Source organism: Rhinopithecus roxellana, chromosome 11, assembly GCF_007565055.1.
Source record: "Rhinopithecus roxellana isolate Shanxi Qingling chromosome 11, ASM756505v1, whole genome shotgun sequence".
Classification (NCBI taxonomy): Eukaryota; Metazoa; Chordata; class Mammalia; order Primates; family Cercopithecidae; genus Rhinopithecus; species Rhinopithecus roxellana.
Genome location: NC_044559.1, coordinates 3,893,797 through 3,906,421, shown reverse-complemented (window position 1 = coordinate 3,906,421; position 12,625 = coordinate 3,893,797). Strand labels below are relative to the sequence as shown.

Sequence of the window (12,625 nt, the reverse complement as noted above, 5' to 3'; positions counted from 1 at the left end):
AATGTCACACTGCTTGGTCTCTGTTGAGGTCTGTTCCCTAGCCTTTCCTTTCATCCAGAACATGGGCAGGAGATGGGGGAAGTGCTGCATAAACCCCGAAAGCAAAATTACACTGCTCTCTATAACAGCTCAAGGGGTTGGTTTCTCCTTCCTGCCTTGTGTCCCCATTTTAAATCCTAATTAGGTAAGTAAATACATTAGCATAATCCTTCCCTACTAATAGGCATCTGAAAATCAAATAACAAGTAATTAACTCCATTAACTCCCTGAGGATTATAACAGAGGACTATCATAGGCAGTTAAATCAAAGAAACTTGCATATGATTCTGCTGCAGGGGCAAGGGCAAGGGCTTGGCCAACAAGATTAGAATTGCCATTTGAGAAGAGTGTATCCCAGAAGAATCAGCATTGGCCTTGGAGTAACACATCTGGGCTCAAATTTAGACTTTACAATGTACTAGCCACATGAACTTCAGATCACTCTTCTAGGAAACTGCGTGATAATATCAACTCTATGATATTATCACACCAATTTACAATGTTGCTGTGAGAGCTGAGTTAACATAAATCGAAAATGTCTAGGTAAATGCCAGGTACATAGTGATCTTTTAATAAAGGTTGGCTGTTACTATTCAAAGCAAGACTAAGCAAAAAGAACAAATCTGGAGACATTACATTACCTGATTTCAAACTACACTATAAGGCCATAGTCACCAGAACAGTATGATACTGGTATAAAAATAGGTATACAAACCAATGGAACAAAATAGAGACTCCAGATAAAAAGCAAAACACTTACAGTCAATTGATTTTTGACAAAGCAAACAAAAACGTAACGTGGGGAAAGGACACCCCATTCAACAAATGGTGCTGGGATAATTCGCTAGCCACATGTGGAAGAATGAAACTGGATCCTCATCTCTCACCTTATACAAAAATCAACTCAAGATGGATCAAAGACTTAAATCTAAAACCTGAAACCATAAAAATTTGAGAAGATAACATTAGAAAAAACTTTCTAGATACTGGCTTAGGCAAAGACTTCATGACCAAGAATCCAAAAGCAAACGTAACAAAAACAAAGATAAATAGATGGGTTTTAATTAACCTAAAAAGCTTCTGCACAGCAAAAGAAGTAATCAGCAAAGTAAACACACAACCCACAGAATAGGAGAAAATCTTTGCAATCTATTCATCCAACAAAGGACTAATATCCAGAATCTATAAAGAACTCAAACAAATCAGCAAGAAAAAAAGTGAACAATTTCATCAGAAAGTAGATTAAGGACATGAACAAACAATTCTCAAAAGAAGAGATACAAATGGTCAGGGGCAATTCCAAGATGGCCGAATAAGAACAGCTGCAGTCTATAGCTCCCAGAGTGAGCGACGCAGAAGACAGGTGATTTCTGCATTTCCAACTGAGGTACCGGGTTCATCTCACTGAGGCGTGTCAGACAGTAGGTGCAGGACAGTGGGCCCAGACCACTGAGCATGAGCCGAAGCAGGACAAGGCATCGCCTCACCCAGGAAGTGCAAGCAGTCAGGGTATTCCTTTTCCTAGCCAAGGGAAGCTGTGACAGACAGCACCTGGAAAATCGGGTCACTCCCACCCTAATACTGCACTTTTCCAAAGGTCTTAGCAAACGGCACACCAGGAGATTATATCCCATGCCTGGCTCAGAGGGTCCCACACCCATGGAGCCTCACTCAGTGCCAGCACACCAGTCTGAGATTGAACTGCAAGGCAGCAGCGAGGCTGCGGGAGGGGTGCCCACCATTGCTGAGGCTTGAGTAGGTGAAAAAAGCAGCAGGGAAGTTCAAACTGGGTGAAGCCCACCACAGCTCAAGGAGGCCTGCCTGTCTCTGTAGACTCCACCTTTGGGGGCAGGGCATAGCTGAACAAAAGGGAGCAGAAACCTCTGCAGACTTAAATGTCCCTGTCTGACAGCTTTGAAGAGAGTAGGGTTTCTCCCAGCACAGAGCTGGAGATCTGAGAACCGATAGACTGCCTCCTCAAGTGGGTCCCTGATCCCCGAGTAGCCTAACTGGGAGGCACCCACCAGTAGGAGCAGACTGACACCTCACATGGTAGGATACCCCTCCGAGATGAAGCTTCCAGGGGAACAATCAGGCAGCAACATTTGCTGTTCAGCAACATTCACTGCTCTGCATCCTCTGCTGCTGATACCCAGGTAAACAGGGTCTGGAGTGGACCTCCGGCAAACTCCAACAGACCTGCAGCTGAGAGTCCTGACTGTTAGAAGGAAAACTAACAAACAGAAAGGACATCCACACCAAAACCCCATCTGTACGTCACCATCACCAAAGACCAAGTAGCCTAACTGGGAGGCACCCACCAGTAGGAGCAGACTGACAAGGTCGGTAGATAAAACCACAAAGATGGGGAAAAAACAGAGCAGATGAACTGAAAATGCTAAAAATCAGAGTGCCTCTCCCCCTCCAAAGGAATGCAGCTCCTTGCCAGCAATGGAACAAAGCTGGACGGAGAATGACTTTGACGAGCTGAGAGAAAAAGGCTTCAGATGATCAAACTTCTCCAAACTAAAGGAGGAAGTTCGAAACCATCACAAAGAAGCTAAAAACCTTGAAAAAAGATTAGACGAATGGTTAACTAGAATAACCAGCGTAGAGAAGTCCTTAAATGACCTAATGGAGCTGAAAACCATGACACCAGGACTACGTGGCAAATGCACAAGCTTCAATAGCTGATTCAATCAACTGGAAGAAAGGGTATCAGTGATTGAAATCAAATGAATGAAATGAAGTGAAAGAGAAGTTTAGAGAAAAAAGAGTAAAAAAAAAAAAATGAAGCCTCCAACAAATATGCGACTATGTGAAAAGACCAAATGTACATCTGATTGGTGTACCTGAAAGTGACAGGGAGAATGGAACCAAGTTGGAAAACACACTGCAGGATATTATCCAGGAGAACTCCCCCAACCGAGCAAGGCAGGCCAACATTCAAATTCAGGATATACAGAGAATGCAACAAAGATACTCCTTGAGAAGAACAACTCCAAGACACAAAATTGTCAGATTCACCAAAGTTGAAATGAAGGAAAAAATGTTAAGGGCAGCCAGAGAGAAAGGTCAGGTTACCTACAAAGGAAAACCCATCAGTCTAACAGTGGATCTCCTGGCAGAAACTCTACAGGCCGGAAGAGAGTGGGGGCCAATATTCAACATTCTTAAAGAAAAGAATTTTCAACCCAGAATTTCATATCCAGTCAAAATAAGCTTCATAAGTGAAGGAGAAATAAAATCCTTTACAGACAAGCAAATGCTGAGAGATTTTTGTCACCACCAGGCCTGCCCTACAAGAGCTCCTGAAGGAAGTACTAAACATGGAAAGGAACAACAGGTACCAACTACTGCAAAAACATGCCAAATTGTAAAGACCACTGATGCTAGGAAGAAACTGCATCAACTAACGAGCAAAATAACCAGCTAACATCATAATGACAAGATCAAATTCACACACAACAATATTAACCTTAAATGTAAATGGGCTAAATGCTCTAATTAAAAGACACAGACTGGTAAATTGGATAAAGAGTCAAGACCCATCAGTGTGCTGTATTCAAGAGACCTATTTCATGTGCAGAGACACATATAGGCTCAAAATAAAGGGATGGAGGAAGATCTACCAAGCAAATGGAAAACAAAAAAAAGGCAGGGGTTGCAATCCTAGTCTCTGACAAAACAGTCTTTAAACCAACAAAGATCAAAAGAGACAAAGAAGGCCATTACATAATGATAAAGGGATTAATTCAATCAGAAGAGCTAACTATGCTAAATACATATGCACCCAATACAGGAGCACCCAGATTCATAAAGCAAGTCCTTAGAGACCTACAAAGAGACTTACACTCCCACACAATAATAATGGGAGATTTTAACACCCCATTGTCAACATTAGACATATCAACAAGATGGAAAGTTAACAAGGATATCCAGGAATTGAACTCAGCTCTGCACCAAGCGAGCCTAATAGACATCTACAGAACTCTCCACTCCAAATCAATAGAATATACATTCTTCTCAGGACCACATCGCACTTATTCCAAAATTGACCACATAGTTGGAAGTAAAGCACTCCTCAGCAAATGTAAAAGAACAGAAATTATAACAAACTGTCTCTCAGACCACAGTGCAATCAAATTAGAACTCAGATTAAGAAATTCACTCAAAACCACTCAACTACATGAAAACTGAACAACCTGCTCCTGAATTACTACTGGGTACATAACGAAATGAAGGCAGAAATGAAGATGTTCTTTGAAACCAGTGAGAACAAAGACACAACATAACTGAATCTACGGGACACATTTAAAGCAATGTGTAGAGGGAAATTTATAGCACTAAATGCCCACAAGAGAAAGCAAGAAAGATTTAAAATTGACACTCTAACATCACAATTAAAATTTCTAGCAGAAGGCAAGAAATAACTAAGATCAGAGCAGAACTGAAGGAGATAGAGGCACAAAAAAATCCTTCCAAAAATCCATGAATCCAGGAGCTGGTGTTTTGAAAAGATCAGCAAAATTGATAGACTGCTAGCAAGACTAATAAAGAAGATAAAAGAATCAACTAGATGCAATAAAAAATGATAAAGGGGATATTACCACTGATCCCACAGAAATACAAACTACCATCAGAGAACACTAGAAACACCTCTACGCAAATAAACTAGAAAATCTAGAAGAAATGGATAAATTCCTGGACACATATACCCTCCCAACTAAACCAGGAAGAAATTGAATTCCTGAATAGACCAATAACAGGCTCTGAAATTGAGGCAATAATTAATAGCCTACCAACAAAAAAAGTCTGGGACCAGACAGATTCACAGCCAAATTCTACCAGAGGTACAAGGAGGAGCTGGTACCATTCCTTCTGAAACTATTCCAATCCATAGAAAAAGAGGCAATCCTCCCTAACTCACTTTATGAGGCCAGCATCATCCCGATACCAAAGCCTGGCAGAGACACAACAAAAAAAAAGAATTTCAGACCAATATCCCTGATGAACATCGATGCAAAAATCCTCAATAAAAGACTGGGAAACCGAATCCAGCAGCACATCAAAAAGCTTATCCACCATGATCAAGTGGGCTTCATCTCTGGGATGCAAGACTGGTTCAACATATGCAAATCAATAAACATAATCCAGTATATAAACAGAACCAAAGACAAAAACCACATGATTGTCTCAATAGATGCAGAAAAGGCCTTTGACAAAATTCAACAGCTCTTCATTCTAAAAACTCTCAATAAATTAGGTATTGATGGGACATATCTCAAAATAATAAGAGCTATTTATGACAAACCTACAGCCAAAATCATACTGAATGGGCAAAAACTGGAAGTATTCCCTTTGAAAACTGGCACAAGATGGGGATGCCCTCTCTCACCACTCCTATTCAACATAGTGTTGGAAGTTCTGGCCAGGGCAATCAGGCAGGAGAAAGAGCTTAAAGGGTATTAATTAGGAAAAGAGGAAGTCAAATTGTCCCTGTTGGCAGATGATGTGATTGTATATTTAGAAATTCCATCATCTCAGCCCAAAATCTCCTTAAGCTGATAAGCAACTTCAGCAAAGTCTCAGGATACAAAACCAATGTGCAAAAATCACAAGCATTCTTATACACCAACAACAAACAGAGAGCCAAATCATGAGTGAATTCCCATTCACAATTGCTTCAAAGAGAATAAAATATTTAGGAATCCAACTTACAAGGGATGTGAAGGACCTCTTCAAGGAGAATTACAAACCACTGCTCAACGAAATAAAAGAGGACACAAACAAATGGAAGAACATTCCATGCTCACAGATAGGAAGAATCAATATCATGAAAATGGCCATATTGCCCAAAGTAATTTATAGATTCAATGTCCTCCCCATCAAGCTACCAATGACTTTCTTCCCAGAATTGGAAAAAACTACTTTAAAGTTCATATGGAACCACAAAAGAGCCTGCATTGCCAAGTCAATCCTAAGCCAAAAGAACAAAGCTGGAGGCATCACACTACCTGACTTCAAACTGTACTGCAAGGATACAGTAACCAAAACAGCATGGTACTGGTACCAAAACAGAGATATAGACCAATGGAACAGAACAGGGCCCTCAGAAATAATACCACACATCTACAACCATCTGATCTTTGACAAATCTGACAAAAACAAGAAATGGGAAAAGGATTCCCTATTTAATAAATGGTGCTGGGAAAACTGGCTAGCCATATGTAAAAAGCTGAAACTGGATCCCTTCCTTACACCTTATACAAAAATTAATTCAAGATAGATTAAAGACTTAAATGTTAGACCTAAAACCATAAAAACCCTAGAAGAAAACCTAGGCAATACCATTCAGGACGTAGGCATGGCAAGGACTTCATGTCTAAAACACCAAAAGTAATGGCAATGAAAGCCAAAATTGACAAATGGGATCTAATTAAACTAAAGAGCTTCTTCACAGCAAAAGAAACTACCATCAGAGTGAACAGGCAACCCACAGAATGGGAGAAAATTTTTGCAAGCTACTCATCTGACAAAGGGCTAATATCCAGAACCTACAAAGAACTCAAACAAATTTACAAGAAAAAAACAAACAACCCCATCAAAAAGTGGGCAAAGGATATGAACAGACACTTCTCAAAAGAAGACATTTATGTAGCCAACAGACACATGAAAAATGCTCATCATCACTCACCATCAGAGAAATGCAAATCAAAACCACAATGAGATACCATCTCACACCAGTTAGAACGGTGATCATTAAAAAGTCAGGAAACAACAGGTGCTGGAGAGAATGTGGAGAAATAGGAACACTTTTACACTGTTGGTGGGACTGTAAACTAGTTCAACCATTGTGGAAGACAGTGTGGTGATTCCTCAAGGATCTGGAACTAGAAATACCATTTGACCCAACCATCCCATTGCTCGGTATATACCCAAAGGATTATAAATCATGCTGCTGTAAAGACACATGCACATGTATGCTTATTGCAGCACTATTCACAATAGCAAAGACTTGGAACCAACCCAAATGTCCATCAATGATAGACTTGATTAAGAAAATGTGGCACATATACACCATGGAATACTATACAGCCATAAAAAAGGATGAGTTCATGTCCATTGTAGGGACATGGATGAAGCTGGAAACCATCATTCTCAGCAAACTATCGCAAGGACAAAAAACCAAATACCTCATGTTCTCACTCACAGGCGGAATTGAACAATGAGAACACTTGGACACAGGAAGGGGAACATCACACACCAGGGCCTGTCCTAGGGTGGGGGTACAGGGGAGGGATAGCTTTAGGAGATATACCTAATGTAAATGAAGAGTTAATGGGTGCAGCACACTAACATGGCACATGTATACATATGTAACAAGCCTGCACAGTGTGCACATGTACCCTAGAACTTAAAGTATAATACTAAAAAAAACCAAGATAAACAAATGGTCAACAAACATATGAAAAAATACTCCACATCACTAATGATCAAGGCAATGCAAATCAAAACCACAATGTGATACCACCTCACTCCTGCAAGAATGGCCATAATGAAAAAATCAAAAATGATAGATACTGGCATGGATGTGGTTAAAAGGGAACACTTCTACACTGCTGTTGGGAATGTAAGCTAGTACAACCGCTATGGAAAGCAGTGTGGAGATTCCTTAAAGAACTAAAAGTAGAACTACCATTTGAACCATCAATCCCACTACTGAGTATCTACCCAGAGGAAAAGAAGTCATTATACATAAAAGACACTTGCACACGCATGTTTATAGCAGCACAATTCCCAATTGCAAAAATATGGAACTAGCCCAAATGCCCATCAATGAAAGATATATAGATATAGATATAGATATAGATATAGATATAGATCACAATTTCTTTATCCTCTGACTCCATGAAAAGGAATGGAATAATGGCATTCACAGCAACGTAGGTGGAATTAGAGACCATTATTCTAAGTGAAGTAACTCAGGAACGGAAAACCAAACATCGTATGTTCTCACTCATAAGTGGGAGCTAAGCTATGAGAATGAGAAAACGTAAGAATGATACAATGGACTTTGGGGACTTGGGGAAAGGGTTGGGAGGATGAGGGATAAAAGACTACATGTTGGGTGCAGTGTACACTGCTCGGGTGATGAATGCACCAAAATTTCAGTAATCACCACTAAAAAACTTATTCAAGTAACCAAACACCACCTGTTCTCCAAAAGCCTATTGAAATAAAATAAATAAATAAATAAAAATAAATTTTAAAAATAAAGGTTGGCTATGATTATTGATTATGGTGATTATGTTAGGAATTCAATAAATTAGTAAATTACTGTCTTTAGGAGGTACCTATTAGACTAGAACCATATTAGCATAGTCTAGCAAATAGTGCTCAATGAATGCTTTCTGGATGAATAGGTGGATGGGTTTGTGGGTGGCTGGGTGGGTAGATAGATGGATAGGTAGATGGATGGGTGGATGGATGGGTGGATGGGTGGATGGATGGATGGATGGATGGACGGATGGATGGATGGATAGATGGATGAATGGATGGATGGATGGATGGACGGACGGACAGATAGACAGGTAAATAGGTAGATGAGTGGATGGATGAATCAATGAATAGGTGGACTGATGGGTGAATGGATGGATGGATGGATGGATGGATGGATGGATGGATGGATGGATGGATGACGGACGGATGGACGGATGGATGGATAGACAGGTAAATAGGTAGATGAGTGGATGGATGAATCAATGAATAGGTGGATGGATGGGTGGGTGGGTGGATGGATGGATGGATGGATGGATGGATGGATGGATGGATAACTGTAGTTTACTCTAATGTAACTGGTAGATGCTAACAATATTCAAAGCAGAGTCTCCACATTACTAACACATGCCCTCATCCTGTAACTGTTTTTCCAGTGATGCCACACAAAGACCCCAGGTGTTCACCCCTACCTCCTTAGGGTAATTGCCAAACTCAGCCTGCAAGGCAAGGACCCCCAGCTGCAGCAGCATCTCTTCATTGCAGTATAGCCTCTCCTCCAGGATATCTTTCCGAAGCTGCAGGTAAAACTGGTGCCTTGTCAGGCTGTGCCTGGGAAAGAAGTAGCAATAAAGAAAGTTGGGTTGCTAAGGGAAAGGGAGAACATTAGCACCAGTGGGTTTTCTCACTGTGGGAAGTTGGGAAAGTAGAGAAGACGAGATGCAACTCAATAGAATTCAGAGGCAATGCCAGCAAGACAAGTGTGCTGTCCTCCACTTACGCCATGTCTCCTGCCCCTAGTTCAGGATAACTCACTTCACACAAACTTACAGAGGTGTTTCTTGCTCTGGTTTGAGTGAGGAAGCTAATAATCAGTTCGGTAGTGTTTCTAATAAACAAAGAAATAAAGAAGCAGTGATCAAACCGCAAACCCATGTCTCTGTCTTCTAACCCTCATGACTGAGCTGCTGAGTTGTGTGTTGGAGGTGAGGGGGCATTTTGGGGTCACAGACAGAGAATTTTGACCTTGAGTGGAGTATGTCTGAAACAAAAGGGCATATTCTCATTTTGACCAGGGCATGCATAAAAAAAAAAAAAAAAAAAAAAAAAAAAAAAAAAAAAAAAAAAAAAACAGATTTTTCCCCTTTGTTCTATCTTGATCAGAATCCAATCAACAGAAAACCAACCACAATAGCTATTGTTATTTGTATGTAATTTACAGTTTGCAAAGCATTTGTCGATCCATTACCTCTCCATCAGCCTGGACATACATAAATCCCTTAAGGAACAAATGAACACATTTGCAGCACTCACTGAAGCATCCCATAGTGGCTGACAAAGAACTTTATCCTCAGGAAGAGTGTGAAGGTATTCGTGGAGGTCTTCTGAGGTTGCTCTCTCCAGCCTTCAGGAGCTATTTTGCACAATCTGGTTTCACTGTCCAGGAAAAAAAACTCTTTGCCTGAAATAGAAATAGAAGCATGTGTGGAGGGAGAAGCAGTAGGGAATGCACCATCCCTCAGACTCACAGCCCTAAGCCCTACCCAGAGGGTCACACACAAGCAGGGTGAGTGCAGGAGTGGGAGGTAAGTCTTTGCGTACCTGGTACCGAGGAATCTTTGTTGGGGTTGTAAGGTGTTAAGAAGGAGCAGACAAAGAGGAGAGGATCAAGTAAGGAAAACTCAGCACTGAGAGGAGAAAATAGCATTAGTTATCTTATCTTACAAGCTGTTGCTTAATATCTGCCTTCAGCTATCATCTTATGGGTATAAAATGGAAAATCAACAAAAGGAATTTCACTAAGTTTGTGCAATGTGCCAGAACCCTCCACCTCAGCTGGACCACCCCGCTCCTCCCCAGCCATGGAATCCTATGGTCCAAATATGTGTGTCCTCCCAAAATCCATATGTTGAAGCCCTAACACCCAATCTGATGGCATTAGGAGGTGGGGTCTTTAGACGGTAACTATGTTTAGATGAGATCATGAGGGTGGGGCCCCCATGATGAGATCAGCGTCCTTATAAGAGGAGGAAGACACCAGAGCTTCCTCTCTCAGCCATGTGAGGACACTGTGAAAAGGAGGCCTCTGAAAGCCAGAAAGAGGACCCCACCAGGAACCAAATCAGCTGGAACTGTGTTCTCGGACTTTCCAAACTCCAGACCTGTGAGAAAGGAGTGTCTATTTTTGAGCCACCCCCTCTGTAGTATTTTGTTAGAGCGGCCTGAGCCGCCTAAGACTTGGTGTAAGTGGAGTCAATTTGCCCTTTGACCCAAGTGGTTCTAGATTGAAAATTCCACCAACCCAAGCTCGGGACTTCAAATCCTGGCAAGTGTGTTCTCCAGTACCTCTGGGAGGGAGGCTGAATCAGCCTCAGCCACTGAAGGCCCCTCCCTCACCCCTCTGCTCTCTTCACAGCAAAACTCAACACCTCCAGTGCCCCCGGCCACTCCTGGGGACTGCTGCAGGTCTGCCCCTGTCCTGTTCTACCACACACTCAAAGTGGCTCCTCCTTCTCAGTGGTCTACCCTTTCAGCCCAAAGCATTCTCTAGCAGCTTGCCTGGGCACAGAAGTCCTGCTAGTTTTGGAAGGCAGAACTTTTAAACTGGTGACCAGCCTCTTCTCCCAATGCATATGCATGCTGGGGTGGGAAGGGGGTGCCCAGGGTTTAAACAGCAGTCACCACACTGCACTCAGACCTCCATCACCTCTGCCACCTGCCTCTGCCCTTGCTGCTGAATCTGATGCCCCACACTGGACTCACCCTTCCCTTAGGATGAATTCTTCCCAAGAGATAGGCAGTTCTCCACCAAAGGTTGGTTGGTAAACCCTCCCAAGTTGGTCTATATCCAAACCCTAGAGGTAGTCACTTTTGAGTGATTTCCCCAAGATGACCCTAGCTAGGCAGTTGTAGAATTGTCCACATGGGAGGGGCTCAGGATGGCCACCTGATTGGGAGTAGGCAGGTAGGATATAAGTGGATTTGTGAGTGCAGGTGCACTCACAATGCAAGCACACTGGATTAGATTGCATGTTATAGATCAGTAACAATACAATTCTTAAAGACACCTGTATTCACACTTTACGGAAGGTCAAGCAAATATCAGTTGATCACATCAAAGCATATAACAGTTGTTCTTATTTGGGAGAGAGATCTTTATAAGGTCTGAGAACTATGGGGATAAGAACATGCTGTCACCAGCCCTGCTCAGTACAAAAAAGAATCATACAAGTTCGTGAGCTTCTCCTACTGCAAATGGGGAAATAGAGGAACACTGAGATATGACACCTAAGCCAGATGGGCTGGGAGAGAGAGGATTTTGCCAGAAGGCCAGTGTGATGCCAGCTCAGCCTCCACACAGTGGTTAAAGAGATCCAGCTGTGGCAACACGATATTTACAGTAATGGTGTGAAAGTTATCAATACCAAAATGAGGTCACTTACGTCTAACTCTAATAAAGTGCAGCCAAAAGGCCATGAGGGAGGGGCACTCATGCATTTGCCTATACCGAAAAACACCACAGGAAACGTTTTCCATACTGTTGCTTGCTACATGAGTCACACAAGGATAGCCAGCAGCACAAGGACAGCCAGCTGCACAAGGACATCTAGCCATTCACACAAGAACACTTGCCTGACACTCTGTCTTCACCGATGAACTGATGTCAACTCCTGCAATAAGCCCCTGGAATCAATCATCTTTTTGTTTCAAAACAACTCACATGTACTTCTCTCTTTTGTCTTTAAAAGCTTCCCCTTCCCCCAGCCTCCTGGAATGCACCTGTAGTCCTCTAGAACATGCATATCCTGGATTGCAATCTCCTGCTAATTCCTGAATAAACTCTTTCTTTGGAAAGCGTGTCTCTCTTTGTTGTTATTTTAGGTTGGCAAAACCTGGTGTCAGAGATGTGGGATCCAAAAAGGACAAGCCTTTTTCCATATCAGTGACCGCAGAACCACGTGCAGTGCGCACTGGAGTCCACTGTGCTCTCTGCTTCCAGGAATCATCTTTCTGCTGGTGCTAAGTTCTGTCTTGGATTCAAGCACCCTTGTTTTGGCTGAGCTTTGACTTGATTTGAGATCTGGTT

General features: G+C 42.1%; 1 protein-coding gene across 2 annotated transcripts in view; it reads right to left on the bottom strand.

Moving 5' to 3' along the window:
* The window catches only part of FRMPD2 (FERM and PDZ domain containing 2), a 127,943-nt gene that overhangs the window by 63,970 nt on the left and 51,348 nt on the right, over positions 1-12,625 (bottom strand). For both annotated transcript variants that reach the window (XM_010383729.2, XM_030940836.1), the window contains 2 exons: positions 9,853-10,000; positions 9,012-9,150 (listed from right to left, as the gene is read on the bottom strand). In XM_010383729.2, the coding sequence (XP_010382031.1) occupies positions 9,012-9,150; positions 9,853-10,000 (287 nt within the window). The remainder of the gene's footprint in view (positions 1-9,011; positions 9,151-9,852; positions 10,001-12,625) is intronic.